Consider the following 16,959-nt stretch of genomic DNA (forward strand, 5'->3'; position numbering starts at 1 on the left):
ATGGAGCTTAGCTCAGGGTATTTGCCCTAAGATTCTGATTCTCTGTTTGAGACTTTGTATTGTTCATTTTAAAGGCTAGGTTTGAATTTTATGCTTTCTTTTTCATTTTCTGAACCAGGACCAAGCCACCATGCCTGAAGTCAAAGACCTTTCAGAAGCCTTGCCAGAAACGTCAATGGACCCCATCACTGGAGTTGGGGTGGTAGCTTCTCGGAACCGAGCCCCGACAGGCTATGATGTAGTAAGTCAAGATACTAGATTGTACATTTTGGTCACCAATTCAATTGGCATTTATCTCCTGTTTACAGGGCCCTGTGACACTTGAGTGTGAGATGTTCTTCCCTGTGGGAACTTAAAATGGCCAAGGGTGGGAAAGCGTCACCAATGGGAGGCCTAGGGAGTGGCCTGGGTTAGGAGTCAGAAGACTGGTGCTCAGTGAGGCGGTTTGTTGGCCTGGCTTGGGGCAGGTCACTTGGCCTCTGTGGTGGTCACTTTCACCTTCTGTAAGAGGAAGGGGTTAGATTCGTTGGTTTCCATGTCACCTCTAGTGGTGACATTTCACAGGAAGGATCCAAAGTTTCTGAAAGACTGTTGGTGGCTGACATGTATTGCCCTGTATATATGAATGTCTTGAATGTCTTATCAGGCATTTGTATAATTCTTCTTTTTTTTTATTTTTTTGAGACAGAGTTTCACTATGTCACCCTCAGTAAGCAATTCTCTTGCCTCAGCCTCCCAAGTAGCTGGGACTATAGGCGCCCACCACAATGCCTGCCTATTTTTTTCTTGTAGTTTTTATTGTTTTAGCTGGCCCAGGCCGGGCTTGAACCCCCCCCCGCCCAGCCTCCTTGTATTTGGCCAGCATCCCACCCACGGCACTACGAGTGCTGCTATGTTAAATTCTTTACAAGTTTACAAAGCAGTTTCTTTACCATGAACTCACTTAGCTCTCATGAGCCCCTGGAAGGCTGGGAGGGCAAGTAGCTTTATCTTGACTGTGTGGATCAGAACAACCTAAGCTCTGAGGAGTGAAGTGACAGAGTCCTAATCTTGGACATGGCAAATAATCAGGACCAGACCTCCTCCCAGGACAGCATGTTACTGACCGTACCATCCCAGTTTAGCAGAGAACTTTCCTTGCTTTTCAGTGGAAATCTGTGCTGATGAAAAGTCCTGATAATTGGAACTGGTTATTTTGTTGTTTCAATAGATAAATTCTGATTTGGGTGGAACTTAGAAAATATATAGGAACGCTAGAAGGGTTTAATTAACACTAAATATTGTCATGTGCTCTGAGACTATGGTGATCTTATTTTTATTTTCCTCACTTTGCTTATGATGTTTTATTCTTGTTCATTGCAAATGTGCACCAAGAATACATAAAAATAAAAGAACGTGCATCTGATTTGCCAGTGCTGAAGACCTGCCCCAGTGATTCGGTTAGTGTCAGATGCCCCCAGGGTGAGAAGGGTTTGGTGCTTGGTCCAGCAGAGGCCCGAAGGCAGGGCTTCTCCATCTTGTCACTGTTGACATTTGGGGCCAGACAGTCAGATGACTCTTCTCTGTGGACTGGTCCTCTCCCCATGGTTATGTCTCTGGACATTGTGAGGTGTCTCCAGGCAGAGGGGGTGGAGGGGGAGAACCACTGCAGTCACTGCGGGTCATGCTGGGTTTGCCTGCACTGGGCCTGGATGGGAGAAGAGGAGCCTGTTTGGATGTGCTGTGTCCTTCCCTACTGTGTGAAAGCTCACAGACATGTTAAAAGTGAAAGAACAAGAGAATCTTTCCTGACAAATATTTGAGTGTTACCTGCTGCCTGACTTCAAAGCTGCTTTGAATGTATAACTTTTCATAAAATAGAATCATTAGGTATGGCTCTGTGCCATAAAACTCTTGGGGAAGATAATAAAAATGTTCCTGATGTTAGAAGCCAGAGTATCTTTTGATGAATTAGGTACCAAGCAGCAGGTCATGAATCAAGGCCGGGGCTGGGCACTCCATTCTGTGGGAGGCTGGGCATGGGGGTGCCTTCCTGGGAAGGCACCAGGGAGCTTGAGCGCAGGGTAGGGGTCTCCCCATCTTCCTTGCGTCCTCTTTTGCTGATCTGTATCTTTAACTTTCCGTTTGCACCTTTGGGGTCATCCGGCTTACTTGGCTAGTGGGTGGCAGATGGCCTTTGATAGTTTGGTTTTCTGGAAGTCTTGGTGAGCCTGACAGGAGCAGAATCTATCCCTATCATTTTCTCCTAACATCTAGCTCAGAGCAGGAGAGCACAGTGTCAAATGAGTAAAATTAATAAGCACATTTCTCGATTGTGCTGTGCCATGCATTTTAGTGGGAGGTGAGGAGGGCAAGGGGCTTGAGCTAGTCACCCGGTAATTACCCAGCCTTTGCACGGCCGAGATGGAGACTGTCCGGGCTCCCTCACAGAGCTCTTCTGGGGAGAGGACTGGGAGTCATCTCTTGGTACTGGCCCCTGGACTCTTCTCAGATGAGCATCTTGTTCCCCAGAGATTTGGCCTCTAGTTCTAGGGGGAAGGAGGGGAGGGCAGGGTGAGAAGAAGGACATCCCATTCCTTTTATCTGGAGTTTCATATTAAGTCAACATCGAAAACAAAGTGCCATGCACTCTGTAGTGGCCAGGCTGCAGAGGTGCTTAGACAGAGCTCCAGTGGAGGGGGAGCCCTTCTGCGGGCTGGGGCAAGACCTCTCTCTGTCCATCGCAGCTGCTTTTGGAGTAATCCCTCCCTGTACCCGGAATGCATTAAGCACTATAGCCACACAGCCCCAAGTGGCTGGCACCAGCTGGACTGCTGAGCCTGCCGGCACAACTGCTTTACAGTGAGGTTAAGCCCCATTGCTGCTTAAAGTAGAAGATGCCAATTCAATAATTTCCCTTCTCTCTGGGTCAGGGAAAGCTTCCTAGAGTAGGGGGCTGGGAATTATTTGCTAAACTTCTCAATTTATTGTCCCTGTCTCTGTAGTCCTCTGTGAAACAGCCTCCCTACTCTGTTCTGCGGTCACACTCTCAGGCCTTGGAGCAACTGTTGCTGCTGTTCCCTTGCAGAATCAGGGGTGGTCTCTCATGTACTTGTGAAGCCACAGTGCCTGGTGGACTGATTGTGTCCCAAGTGCCTGGCATCTGCCCAGGGTAGTGCATGCTATTTTATCAAATGTGGATGGTCAGTGTTCAAAGAATTGTAATGCTTTACGAAGCACTTCCTGCGATAGCTTCTGCACAGAGCGTAGCCTTTGGTTCCCAAGTCACTTTGGGACATGGAGCAGGCCATCACGGAGTGTCTCCATGGGTGCATTTCTGTGTGTTTTCAGTGATGTGCATCCTACACTTCGTTCCTACAGTGATTTGTCTTTTTTTTTTTTTTTTTTGAGACAGAGTCTTATTGTGTCGCCCTCGGTAGAGAGCTGTGATGTCACAGTTCACAGCAACCTCAAACTCTTGGGCTTCAGCGATTCTCTTGCCTCAGCCTCCCAAGTAGCGGGGACCACTGGTGCCCACTGCAACACCTGTCTATTTTTTTGTTGCATTTGTTTAGCTGGCCCGGCCGGGTTTGAACCCACCAGCCTTGGTGTATGTGGCTGGCGCCATAACCACTGTGCTACGGGCACTGAGCCATGATTTGTCTTTCTAAACAAATGCTTACAACTCAGAGACTGAAGCCTCAAAGGTGTTATTTGTGAGATGACTCTTTCTAAAAAAGACACAACTTTCTTTCCTTGATAATATACTTTTTAAAATCAAAAACACGAAACAAAATTTCAGCAATGTGGAGAAAGTGAGAATCATCAAACACTCCAGAATGTTTTAATCGTTTGTTTATCCAACTTATTTTTTGAGTCATCTGTGCCAATAGGGGCTGGGGAAATGGTGATGAGCAAGACATGTAGTGTCCTGCCTTCACCAAGTGTGCAGTGTGGGGGGCGAGAGGCAACGAAGAACTTGCAGGTTCGTGCGCAGTGAAACTGTGGTAAGGGCTTCGAAGGGAAGTACTGAGGGACTGTTTATCTTTCAGCTCCAACTTCCCAGATCTACACGTCTCTCATAATAAACCTCAGATTCTGACAGCATGAGCCCTTTACTTCTAGAAATTTCTTTCAGAAATTACTAATTCCTCCCTTCTTTTCTTGCAGTGGCCCTGCTCAGTGTTGGAGCCTTTCCTGGGACACAGCCTCAGCTGTGCTCAGGACTCTGTAGCTCTGACTTTCTCTCCTGCTGCCACATGGCACCTTTTTTGTTGGCGACATCTGTGAGGTTGCCTTTTGGCTGGGTTCTGCCTTCTGCCCACCTTTCAGGCCCATGTGAGGGCTGGACACTGCTCTTCCTGCTTTATTCCTTGCCTCCTGTGACCCTGTGGTGGTGGGGAACCTGTGGCCTTGGGTCTACATGTGGCCTTCTGGATCCTTGAGTGCAGCCTTTTGACTGCAGCCAGTTTTTACCAAACAAATCCTTTTAATAAAGGGATTTGTTTTGCTAAGTTTAGATTGGGTCGAGGGGGCACACTTGGGGATGTGGAGGGCCATATGTGGTCTTGGTGCTACAGGTTCCCCACCCCTCAGTCTGTTTTGTGATACCAAAGCCTGGGTAATTTATAAAGAACGGATTTATTTCTTATAGTTCTGGAGGCTGGGGAACCAAAGTTGAGTGTCCCGTGTCTGGCTAGGGCTTTCCTGCTGCATGATCCCATGGCAGGAGGTGGAAGGCCAAGAGCATGTGAGCAAGCAAGAGAGGGCTGGACTCATCCTTTAATCAGGAACCTGCTCTTGAGATAAGGCCATTAACCCATGCACCAGGGCAGGGCCCTGATAACCTCATCACCTCTTAAGAGTCCCACCTTTCAACACTGTTTCCTGAGGATTAAGTTACCAACACGTGAACTCTGGGCAACACATTCAGACCATAGCCCATGGTTTCCCACATATCAGCTGAGACCACATTCCCTTTTAATGAGACTTCTCTGGGGTTTAGGGGATAATGGGGACGAGATGGTAACATGCAGATGATCTTGACACCTGCAGAGGTCCAGGTCCATCCTCAGACCCTTTCCTTGCCTAGCCTTCTCTCTCTCTTGCTTTTGGCTGCCTTATTGCTGCCTGCCTCAGCAAGGTGTTCAGAGCCACCACACTTTAGCATCTAGGCCAGATGGAGTCCTAGCCTCAGGGAGACTAAGGGGTCTTTTTTTTCTTTTTCTTTGCTCTCATCTAAGATCTTGTCCATTCCCTTCCTGAGAAGGTGTACCCCCCACACAGGAGTTTTTCTGACACAGTGACCCAGAAGAGACAGTGTTGCCTGGAGCTCAGTGACTGTGTCCAGAAGTCCAGGTAAGTGGGTGTCAGTGTCCTGGAGCACCCACATCAGAGTCCCCACCTGATGGTGTCTTCACCCAAAGGCGTGTCTATAAAGGCCTGAATAACAATATCCACATTTGTGTCAATTGTAGGCAAGAATATGCTGCCCGCGAGGTTTCTCTAATAACCAGGGAAGGACAAATATCCACATTCCTGGGTATAGCAAACACGATTTCAGTCTTATGGCCCCTCCTCCTTCTACTCATCCCTTCTCTAACCCATTGACCCTCTCACTTTCTTATGTTCTGAATAAGTAGAAACTTTGTATCCTTGTGCTTGGAACCCACTTTTTTCATATTTCAAAAATGCCTTTACCTCCCCCCTTTTCAGTATAATTTTACTCATCTTTCAGACCCAGTTACACAGCTCCTTAGTGAAGTCTTCCCTGACACTCCCCATTCACTCATTTATTTGCTTACTGATCTCACACATGTTTACTGACCACCTCCCATGTACAAAGTGTTGGAAATCCAGCATTCTGAGACAATCGGGCTCCCTGCGGTGGGAGGTAAGAGCTCAGGATGGCAGGTGAGTGCAGCCATATGGAGGAGCTTGACTCTTATTCCAGGGTAATGGGAGTCATCGAGGTGAAGGAAAAAAGTTTCTTATAAGATTTATGTTTTTTGGGTGGCGCCTGTGTCTCAGTGGGTAGGGCGTTGGCCCCGTTTACCGAAGATGGTGGGTTCAAACTTGGCCCCGGTCAAACTGTAACAGCAACAACAACAACAAAATAGCTGGGTGTTCTGGCAGGTGCCTGTAGTCCCAGCTACTTGGGGGGCTGAGGCAAGAGAATTGCTTAAGCCCAGGAGTTGGAGGTTGCTGTGAGCTGTGATGCCACAGTACTCTACCAAGGGTGATAAAGTGAGAATCTGTCCCTAAAAAAAAAGATTTATATTTTCAGAAGGTCACTTGGTGTGTGCACAAGGACAACATTTGGAGGGGCTGAGGAGGTTTGGAGGCCATGTCAGTGCAGAGTGAGAGAGTATGGCCTGCACCAGGCCCATGACAGTGTGTGAGGCAGATGATGGCTCAGAGCAGGGTGACATAAGATGTCTCGCTGGGCAGCCTGGTGGATGTTATGCTTCTGTTTGGGTAGGAACATGGCCAGGTGAGGTAGGGGAGGGAGACAACTAGGTCAGTTTAGGACACGTTGAGTCAGAGGTACTGTTTGACATCTAGGTGGAACCCCAGGTCTGAAGGTCTGGAGAGAGGTCTTAGAGTCTTCCTTGTGTAGCAAGGACCATGGCATAATGGGGCTCATTGGGGAGAGGCTGCAGGGCTAGCAGAGGGCTTGGGGCGTCAGACTCCACCAGAGCCTGTGCAATGTCACTGATCAAGGACAGGCAGAGACAAAAGCAGAGGCACCGGAAAGGGGGCTGAGCTGAGCATTCAGAGTGGTAGGTGGAGAGCTGGTAAGAAAACTGAAGGGAAAAGCATATTTCTAGAAGAAGGGGAGTGAGTCCTGAGTGAAGCTGCCTAAAGGGGAAATGAAGGGGTCTGAAGGGTTCCCAGTGGGTTTAATAGAAAGGAGATGGGCTCAGCGCCTGTGGCTCACGTGGCTAAGGCGCCAGCCACATACACCTGAGGTGATGGGTTTGAATCCAGCCCGGGCCTGCCAAACAACAATGATGGCTGCAACCATAAAATAGCCAGGCATTGTGGCGGGCGCCTGTGGTCCCAGCTACTTGGGAGGCAGAGGCAGGAGACTCGCTTGAACCCAGGAGTTGGAGGTTGCTGTGAGCTGTGATGTCACAGCACTCTACCCAGGGTGACAGCTTGAGGCTCTGGCTCAAAAAAAAAAAAATAGAAAGGAGATGGCTGTGAACTTAGTGCTCAGCTCAGCAGCAAGACCACGTAGATGTGAGGAAGTAGGAGACGAGGCTGAGAGTGGGGCTGCCTCTGAAGGGAGATAGAGGGAGGACAGGAGCCAGAGGACAGCAGGACTTCAGGAGCCTTTCCTTTGAGTAGCTGGTGGAAGGAAACCAGCTGGGAGGGCGGGGTGAGAGTTGAGATCCAGACCCAGGGAAGAGAGGCCCAGACGGTGATGTTTGGTGTCTCTTGCCCCAGCCCTGGCCATGGCCCGTGTGAGCAGCACGTGGAACTGTCCTCTGCGAGTCTCCACTTCCCAATTCTTTTTCTTCTACTCCTTCCCCCGCCTTCCTTCCTCCTAACACTGTTTATTTCTGAAACTAATTAGGCAACAAAACATTTCTTTAAAACTGTTGGACCTGCATAATTTATATATCCCCCAAATGTATTAGTATTAGGAATTTTCTGAAAAATCAAAGTTTCAGACACCTGAATTGTCAAATGTTGAGGGGCTCCAGGGGGACTAGAAGAGATTAGCTCCTCTTTGGGCTGGGGGGTTGGGTACAGGGAGCTTAGGGAAGGATAGATTTAAAATGCCACATTCATAAACAAGGTCCTATTTTTTACTTACTAAAGTAGGAAAAACAAATCTACTAGATGGTGGTACAGGTTCAGACAAGCTTGTTATATAGCACTCAAGGAACTTTAAAAATTGTATTCTGAGAAGCATGGGGAAACGGCAGCAGTCTCTTGTTAAAACCACATGACAGGTGTGCTGTGGAAACATGGGACAGCATCGTATGTCCAGTCCCAGCAGAGCTGTCATGTTGATTTCCAGAAAGCTGAAGCTTTGGTGGGGGCAGGAAAATTGTCCTTGTTCTCTACGGACCAGAGGACAGTGAGAACCCAAAGCCTCAGGCACCTGCCCCTCCTGAACTCTGCCTCTACCAAGCAAATGTGGGGGCAGCAGCTCTGGCCACCTCAGCTTCCCTCCTCTGCACAGGGCTTTGCTGGGCGGTGCTACTCCCAGCTCAGAAATAACAGATTTTGAGGCCCGCCTCACAGATGGGTTTATTTTCAGAACCAGAGCTTGTTTTGATAAAAGGTACCAGGTGTTCCTCTTTTTTGTTTTGTTAGAAAATATAATAAACTGAGATTTACTGAAAACACAAGAAAGTGATTTTTTGACTAGCCCTTGGCTCTTTGTTTGCTGTCACCTGATCTACCCTCCACTTTCCTCTTTGTCCTGCAGAGCCCTGGCCCAGCAGATGAGCAGGGCACACTCAGTACCGTAACCAGCACCCAGGAGTTGTGCAGGCAAGCATCGGGTGTCATCAGGATGATTCTGTCAGGATCAGTGGCTTAACTTGCCTGGGTGCAGAGCAGCTGGTCTTGCCTGCTTCTGGGCTTCCCTCACTCACTAACCATGAAGTTTCAGTTTTGAACCAAAGACTTCAGTTCCCACTGAGGACTTATTCTCAAGTCTATTCATTTGGAAAGTGGAGGGGACTAGTAAGGAGAAAGACCAGTATGGTACTTCCTTCTGTTCACCAGAGGACTTCCCGTTTGCCATTTAGAGAGGCTTCCAACAGTGAAATTGGAATGATGGAAGAGATGAGGCACTTGCTTTAATTTTCCTTTCATTTTTGTCTAATTAAACTTTTTATTTTGAGATGATCGTAGATTTCACATGCAGTTCCAAGAGGTAATACAGAGAGGTCCTCTTTACCCTTTCACATGTTTCCCCTGTAGCATCTCACAGACTCTGATACAATGTCGCAAGCAGGATACTGACATGTAGTCAAGGTACAGAACATTTCTGTTTTAAAATATACCTAGGATTTTGTTTTTATTCAGGTATCAGGAGGCAGAGGGAGCCGGGGTGAAACACTGCAGGAGCCTTTACTGTGGTTTCCCTGGGAAAGGCAATGCAAGTGGGAAAGCAGACCGACTTAGGACTGTCTAATAATTTAGGAGAGCTTGGGGCCTAAGGATGCCCTCTTATCGGGTACCTGGCCCTGAGTGTTTTGGGGGAGAATCCTGTATAAGGTGGCTCCTGAAATCAGCAGGTGGTGGTTCTTGTCAAAAGCGTGCTGCAGTCCTACCTCGGGGAATTAGCAAACCGGAGTCCTTCCCTGGGTCTGCAAGGCCTCAAGCTATCAAAGCGTGGTAAACCTCCGTAAGGATCTCTCCTGTTGCCTCTTACCGCTACCTCCTTAACACCTGAAAGCCACTCATCTCCTCTCCATTTCTATAATTTTGTTACTTCAAGAATGTCATATAAATGGAATTATATAGTAGGTAACCTTTTGGGATTGGTTTTTTTCCTCCAGAAATTTAGCATAATTCTACGATTCATCCGGAGAATCTATTGTGTGTATCAAGTTTGTACCTTTTTATTACTCTTAATAAATAGTGGTCCATGATACAGATGTACTACAGTTTATCTAACCATTCACCCACTGAAGGGCAGGCTGCTTTCAGTTTAGAGCTGTTAAGAATAAAGTTACTACAAATGTTCACGTACAGGTTAGTGTATGAAGTTAAGTTGCTGTAATTCTGAGATAAGTGTCTAGGAGTACATTTGCTGGGTAAGTTGGTAGTTGCACGTTTAGTTTTTTAAGAAAATGTTAGACAACTTTCTTGTGTGGCTGTAATGTGTGAGGATCCACTTTCTCCATATCTTTTCTAGCATTTGTCATTTTCATTATTTTTTTTTTGTTTTAGTCATTCTGACAGGTGTGTAGTGAGCGTAGTGGTAATTCATTTGACTTTAAATTGTATTTCTTTATGGTTAATGAAGTTGAACATGTTTTCGTGTGTTTGCCATCTATATATCTTTGAGGAATGTTTGTCTCTTTTACTCATTTTCTAATTGGTTTGGATTTTTTATTGTTGAGTTTTAAAAGAATTTGTGGTATATTCTAGCTGTGAGTCCTTTATTGAATAGGTGGTCTGTAGATATGTAGATAAATTCTCCTATTTGGTATTTGTCTTTGCATCTTATCAGGGTCTTTCACAAAAGTGTTTAATTTTGATGAAGTCCAGTTTATCACTTTTCCATTTATGAATCATGTTTTGGTGTTAAGCCGGAGGACTATTTGCCTAGCTCCTAAAGATTTTCTCTTGTAGGTTTTATAGTTAACATTTAGGTCTGCGATCTGTTTTTACTTCATTTTTGCATAAGGCGTGAAGTGAGGTTGAAGTTCCTTTTATCTTCTCATTTGAGAGGCCAGTTGCTCTGGCATCATGTGCTAAAAAGACAGTCTTTCCTTATGAGTTTCTTTTGAACCTGTGTCAAAAATCAGTTGGGCTTATTGTGTGGTTCTCTATTCTACGTGTCTTTCTCTCTGCTGGTCCCACACAATATTGATTACAACAGCTATAGAATAAGCCTTGAAATTGCGTAGTATACCATGTACTAGTCCATTTTCTACTGCTTGTAAAGAATTTCTGAAACTGGAAATTTATAAAGAAATTAACTTTATTTCTTGACATTCTGGAAGCTGGGAAGTGCAAGGTCAAGGAGGCACATCTGTGAGGGCCTTCTTGTGAGTGAGGACTCTCAGCAGAGGCCTGAGGTAGTTCAGAGCATCACTTGGTGAGGGGCCGATCATGATAATGTCTTCTTAGAAAGCTGTCATTTCTACTCCCCCTGATAACCAATTAATCCATTAATGATCTGATGCACTAATCCATGAATGAACTCTCACGACCCAGTCACCTCTTCAAGGCCCTACTTCTCAATACTAACACATTGGGGATAAGTTTCAACAAGAGTTTTGGAGGGGACATTCAAACTATAACAGATAAAGCACTTCCTTCTATTTAATTCTCCTTTTTCAAAGTTATTTGTTCATATACATTTTAGAATGATCTTGTCTATATCTACAAAAAGTCTCATTGGGATTTTTGATGGGAGGTTTCATATCCTTACTAAGCTGAGTATTCTAATTCATCGGCATGGTATGTCTCACTGTCTACTTAGATCTTTAATTTTTTTTTTTTTTTTTTTTGAGACAGAGCCTCAAGCTGTCCCCCTGGGTAGAGTGCCGTGGCATTACTGCTCACAGCAACCTCCAACTCCTGGGCTCAAGCGAGTCTCCTGCCTCTGCCTCCCAAGTAGCTGGGACCACAGGCGCCCGCCACAACGCCCGGCCATATCTTTTCTTTTGGTTGCAGCCGTCATTGTTGTTTGGCGGGTCCAGGCTGGGGATTTGAACCCGCCACCTTAGGTGTACGTGGCTGGCGCCTTAGCCGGTTGAGCTATAGGTGCTGAGCCAGATCTTTAATTTTTTTCCCCACAACATTTGTAGTTGGCTGCAAACAAGCTTTATACATGTTTTAGTAGATTTAAGGCTACTTTAGTTTTTATTTTAAACGATTATAAATGGAGTTGCACTTTTAATTTGGATGTTCACATGTTTGTTGCTCTTATATAGAGAGATTTGTGTGGTTTATCTTACATTCTGTGACCTTGCTGAACTCACTTATCTCCTGGGGATTTCTACCTGGACAATTATCTCATCCTTTTCCCTTTCTTAATCTATATACCTTTTATTTCCCTTTCTTGCAAAGGTTAGACCTTCTAGCACTGTATTGCCTAAGAGTGGTTAGAATAGACCTTCTTGTCTTATTACTGATCATAGGGGGAAAACATTCAGTTTTTTACTATTAAGTGTAATGTTGGTTATAGGTTTTTTTGTTTGTTTGTTTTGTTGGATTTTTTGGTTTGTTTTGTAGATGCTCCTTATTTAGTTGAGAAAATTCTTTTCTATTCCTGTTTTTTCCTAAGAATTTTTATCATGAATGGGTTTTGAATTTTGTCAAATGCCTTTTCTACATCAGTTGATATGATGATCATGTAATTTTTCTTCTCTAGCCTGTTAACATGGTAGATTACATTAATTGATTTTTTAAATATTAAACCAGCCTTGCATCCCTAGAATAGATCCCACTTGATCATGGTATATAGTTCTTTTTATTACTGAATTCTCTTTGATAATAGTTTAAGAATTTTTGTTTCTGTATTTATGGGATACAGAGACAAAATGGGATATTGTGATTTATGGGATATTGATCTGTAGTTTTCTTTATAATACAGTCTTTCATTTGGTGATATTAGATTCATAAAGTGAATTGGAAAGTGTTCTCTCATCTGTCTTCTGGAAGAGACTTCATAGAATTGTTGTTAATTATTCTTTAAGTGTTAGGTAGAATTCTCCAGTAAGACTGTCTGGGCCTAGAGACTTACTTTTGGAGATTGTAAAACTACGAATTCAATTTCCTTAATAGTTATAGGGCTATTCAAATACAGATTTTAAACTGAATGATTTATGGGCAGTGTGTATTGTTTGGGGAATCAATCCTTTTCATCTAAGCTGTCAAATTTATGTGTATAGAATCGTTTGTAGCATTCCCTTATTCTTTTGATATTTGCAGAGTCTGTAATGATTTTCCTTGTTTCTGATACTGGTAATTGTGTCTTGTCTTTTTTTTTTCTTTGTCAGTATTCCTAGAGGTCTGTCAATTTTATTGACGGTTTCCAAAAAGTAGCTCTTTCTGTTTTTCTCTATTATTTTTCTGTCTTCAACTTTATTAATTTAGGATTTTTGTTATTTCCTTCTTACTGATTTGGGTTTATTTTTTTTTCTAGATTCTTGAGATGGGAGGATAAATTATTGACTTGAGACTTTTCTTCATTTCTAATGTATGAATTTTATGGCACAGATTTCCTTCCTAGCATCACTTTAGCTTGTGTTCCACAAATTTTCATATGTTTTGTCTTCATCTTTATTCCATTCAATGTATTTTAAAATTTCCTTTTAGTCTTTTTTTTCTTATAGATTCCTTAGAAGTTTTTTTTTTTTTTTTTAATCAATCAGTCAGTATTTATTTTGGACTCAGAAGAAGTTTTTCCTTACAATGTCTGAGTCCTAAGATCTATCAAGCTTTGTTTTAAATGCGTAAGGATTATGATACGGTATTGACTATCTGAATTTATAATTTTGTATTACTTTTTTCTGTACTGTCATTCGTGACTCTTCTCTCACTTAAACACATACGATTAGAAAAGTGAAATAATAAACATGAAAATAGTCAAACATGCACAATATTAACCTCTTTATGGCTTTTCCCACTTCTATCTATGTAAAACATCTCCTTGTACTTTAACATCTATACAAGTTCCAACAAATACCTATGAGGTAGGTTGTATGGTTTTCACTTCTCTCCCTCTTCCAGTGTTTCCTCCCCAGGGAAAGGTGTTCATTCATCATCACACCTGCCATTCAGAATTCGATTTGTGACTTAGCTGATGATTTATATATTAAATCCTCAAAGAAGTCCGCAGATAACTATTCTTACTATCCCCCTTCTGAAACACATCTTTTCTTCAATGCAGACATGCCTTTCTAGTTTCTGTCTCCCCATTTCCTTTGAAAAGTCTTCCTCCTTAATTTCATTTCTAAATACAGAAGAACCTCCAGAGTTCTTCTGAACCACATGTATATATGAGTAGAGTTGACCCATGCTGACCAGTTTTATACAGTCCCTGGGGTGGTCAGGTTCTACTTTATTGGATTTCTTCAGAAGTTGGCCAAGGAGGACATTCATGATAAACTGTAAGCTCTCTTCCTGAATGATCTTATCCATTCTTATGATTTTAATAGTATTTTTTTTTTTTTTTGAGACGGAGCCTCAAGCTATCCCCCTGGGTAGAGTGCCATGGCATCACGCTCACAGCAACCTCCAACTCCTGGGCTCAAGCGAGTCTCTTGCCTCTGCCTCCCAAGCAGCTGGGACTACAGGCGCTTGCCACAACGCCTGGCCATTTTTTGGTTGCAGCCATCATTGTTGTTTGGCAGGCCCGGGCTGGGGATTAGAACCCACCACCTTAGGTGTATGTGGCTGGCGCCTTAGCCGCTTGAGCCACAGGTGCCGAGCCTTAATAGTATTTTTATATTGAAAATTCTCCAGTGCATTTTTCCAAACTCTTCTTCTCTTAGTGACTCTAGACACATATATACTGTGGCATAATTAATATCTGTATTTTTTAGTTTCTGAAGGCATTCTATACACAGCTCTCTATCTTTTCTATAACCCTGTCCTTTCCTTCATGCTCCTCAGCCAAATTCGCTGCTTCCCAGTCTTTCTTTTTCCGTTAGTGTGCCACATGATTCGGGGGTCCAGAAAACCCAAGCATCCTCCATGCCACCACATTCCTTCTGCCACATTATCAACTCATCATCAAATCGTCATTAATTTTACATGCAAATTGCTTCAAACCTGTGTTCTGTTCTGCTTTTCTACTGTCTGCTTCCTAATCCAAATCCTCAGAGTAGAATATCAATGAGTATTTGTTGAATATGTCTATATACTATTGAATGAAATGCCTTTGTGAATCTCCTTATAGTAATGCTAATGATTTACTTACTTTTTTTTTTTTTTTAAGAGACAAAGTCTCACTCTGTTGCCCTCGGTAGAGCGCTATGGCATCACAGCTCACAGCAACCTCCAGCTCTTGGGCTTTAGGCAATTCTCTTGCCTCAGCCTCCCAAGCAGCCAGGACCACAGGTGCCCGCCACAATGCCTGGCTATTTTTTTTTTTTCAGTTCGGCCGGGCCGGGTTTGAACCCGCCACCCTCAGCACATGGAGCCGGCGCCCCACTTGCTGAGCCATAGGCGCTGCCCACGATTTACTTTCTTTTGTAGTTCCTATGAAATCTTTTACCTCAAAAGACTCTCTCTCTTTTATGCTCACTTTTTATTTCTCTATCTTTACCGTCCTTTGTGTTCTTTGAGAATTTATCTCTGCTTATCTATTATCTAACTTCAATTCTTAGCACAAAACTATTTTAAATATTTGTTGAATTGAAATGACTGAGTTAGTTGTTGAAATAAATACATAAAACATTGGTAATTGTATCTTTTGGTTACTTCAAAATATATCTTCAATTCCTTTCTTGCCAATGTTGATTATTTAACTCCAGTGATAGTCCTGAGTTTTGTGATAAATATTTCCCTGCTTTTATATTTAGTTTCATAAATTATTCTTTTTTTATTGAGCAGTAATAATAATAATGCAAAAAAAGTAACATTTACTTTGTCAGATAAGAGTATGTCTATCATAATGCTTTGATTCTGAGGTTCAGTATGGAGTCATCAGTTAACTTCTTATTTTTTTTCCAAAGTCTCAAAATAGACAACTAATATTTACAAATAAAAATAGAAGATAATTTCAAAAAACAGATCATGCCACATCTTATAGACAATAGAAAAAGAAGAAATACTTCAAAATCATTCTACTTCATCTGGATATACTTAATGTTAAAATTGGAAAAACAGATTATTATAAAGGGAAATTACAAGCATATTTCACTTATAAATGAGGATGCAATATCCTAAACAACATATTAACAAGTTGAATTAATGTCCAAGTAATGTACTTTGGTCAAAATTAAATCCAATTTATGTGAGTCTCTGTTTTCTTTTCTTTTTTTTTTTCTTTTCCTTTCCCTCACTCTCTCCCTCCTTGCTCTATCTGCTCTCCCCTTCCCCCATGCCCCACCATGACATTAATTGTCATTAATTGTCCTCATATCAAAGTTGAATACATACGATTCATGCTTCTCTATTCCTGTGATGCTTCACTAAGAATAATGTGTTCCACCTTGATCCAGGTTAATACAAATGCTTCAAAATCTCCATTTTTTTAATGGCTGAATAGTATTCCATGGTAGACATATACCATAGCTTGCCATTCCATTCCTGGGTTGAGGGGCATTTAGGCTGTTTTCCACATTTTAGCAATTGTAAATAGAGCTGCGATAAACAGTCTAATACAAGTGTCTTTATAACAAAAGGTTTTTTTTCTTTCTGGATAGATGCCCAATAATGGGATTGCAGGATCAAATGGGAGGTCCAGGTTGAGTTCTTTGAGGTTTATCCATACTTCCTTCCAAAAAGGTTGTATTAGTTTGCAGTCTCACCAGCAGTGTAAAAGTGCAGGATATATAATCAACATCCACAAGTCAGTTGCCTTTGTATGCACCAACAATAGCCAAGATGAAAGATTAATTAAGGACACAACTCCCTTCACCATAGCCCCAAAGAAAATGAAATACTTAGGAATATACCTAACAAAAGAGGAGAAGGACCTCTATAAAGAAAATTATAAAACCCTAAGAAAGGAAATAGCAGAAGACTTTAACAAATGGAAGAAAATACCATGCTCATGGCTGGGAAGAATCAACGTTGTTAAAATGTATATACTTCCCAGAGCAATCTACTTATTTAACACCATCCCTATTAAAATACCAACATCTTATTTTCAAGACTTGGAAAAAATGATTCTGCATTTTATATGGAACCAGAAAAAACCCCGTATACCTAAGGCAGTTCTTAGTAATAAAAACAAAGCCAGGGATATCACCATACCAGATTTTAGGCTGGTAGTAGGCAGTAGTAGTCAAGATAGCATGGTACTGGCACAAAAATAGAGACATAGACTTTTAGAATTGAATAGAAAACCAGAAAATGAAACTAACAACTTACAACCACCTAATCTTCCATAAACCAAACAAGAACATCCACTGGGGGAAAGATTCCCTATTCAATAAATGGTGCTGGAAGAACTGGATATCCACGTGTAAAAGACTGAAACTGGACCCGTACCTTTCTCCACTCACAAAAATTGATTCAAGATGGATAAAGGACTTAAATTTAAGGCAAGAAATGATAAAAGCCCTCAAAGAAAGAATAGGAAAAACAGTGAAAGATGTGGGC

The 16,959-nt window shown here is 42.7% G+C and overlaps 1 protein-coding gene across 1 annotated transcript in view; it reads left to right on the forward strand.

Annotated features, from left to right (window-relative positions):
• MVB12B (multivesicular body subunit 12B) overlaps nucleotides 1-16,959 on the forward strand; it is a 173,288-nt gene that overhangs the window by 13,502 nt on the left and 142,827 nt on the right. The window contains exon 2 of the mRNA XM_023510574.1: nucleotides 119-241. Within this exon, the coding sequence (XP_023366342.1) occupies nucleotides 119-241 (123 nt within the window). The remainder of the gene's footprint in view (nucleotides 1-118; nucleotides 242-16,959) is intronic.

Source organism: Otolemur garnettii, unplaced genomic scaffold, assembly GCF_000181295.1.
Source record: "Otolemur garnettii isolate 467f Iridium unplaced genomic scaffold, OtoGar3 scaffold00014, whole genome shotgun sequence".
In the NCBI taxonomy this organism is placed as follows: domain Eukaryota; kingdom Metazoa; phylum Chordata; class Mammalia; order Primates; family Galagidae; genus Otolemur; species Otolemur garnettii.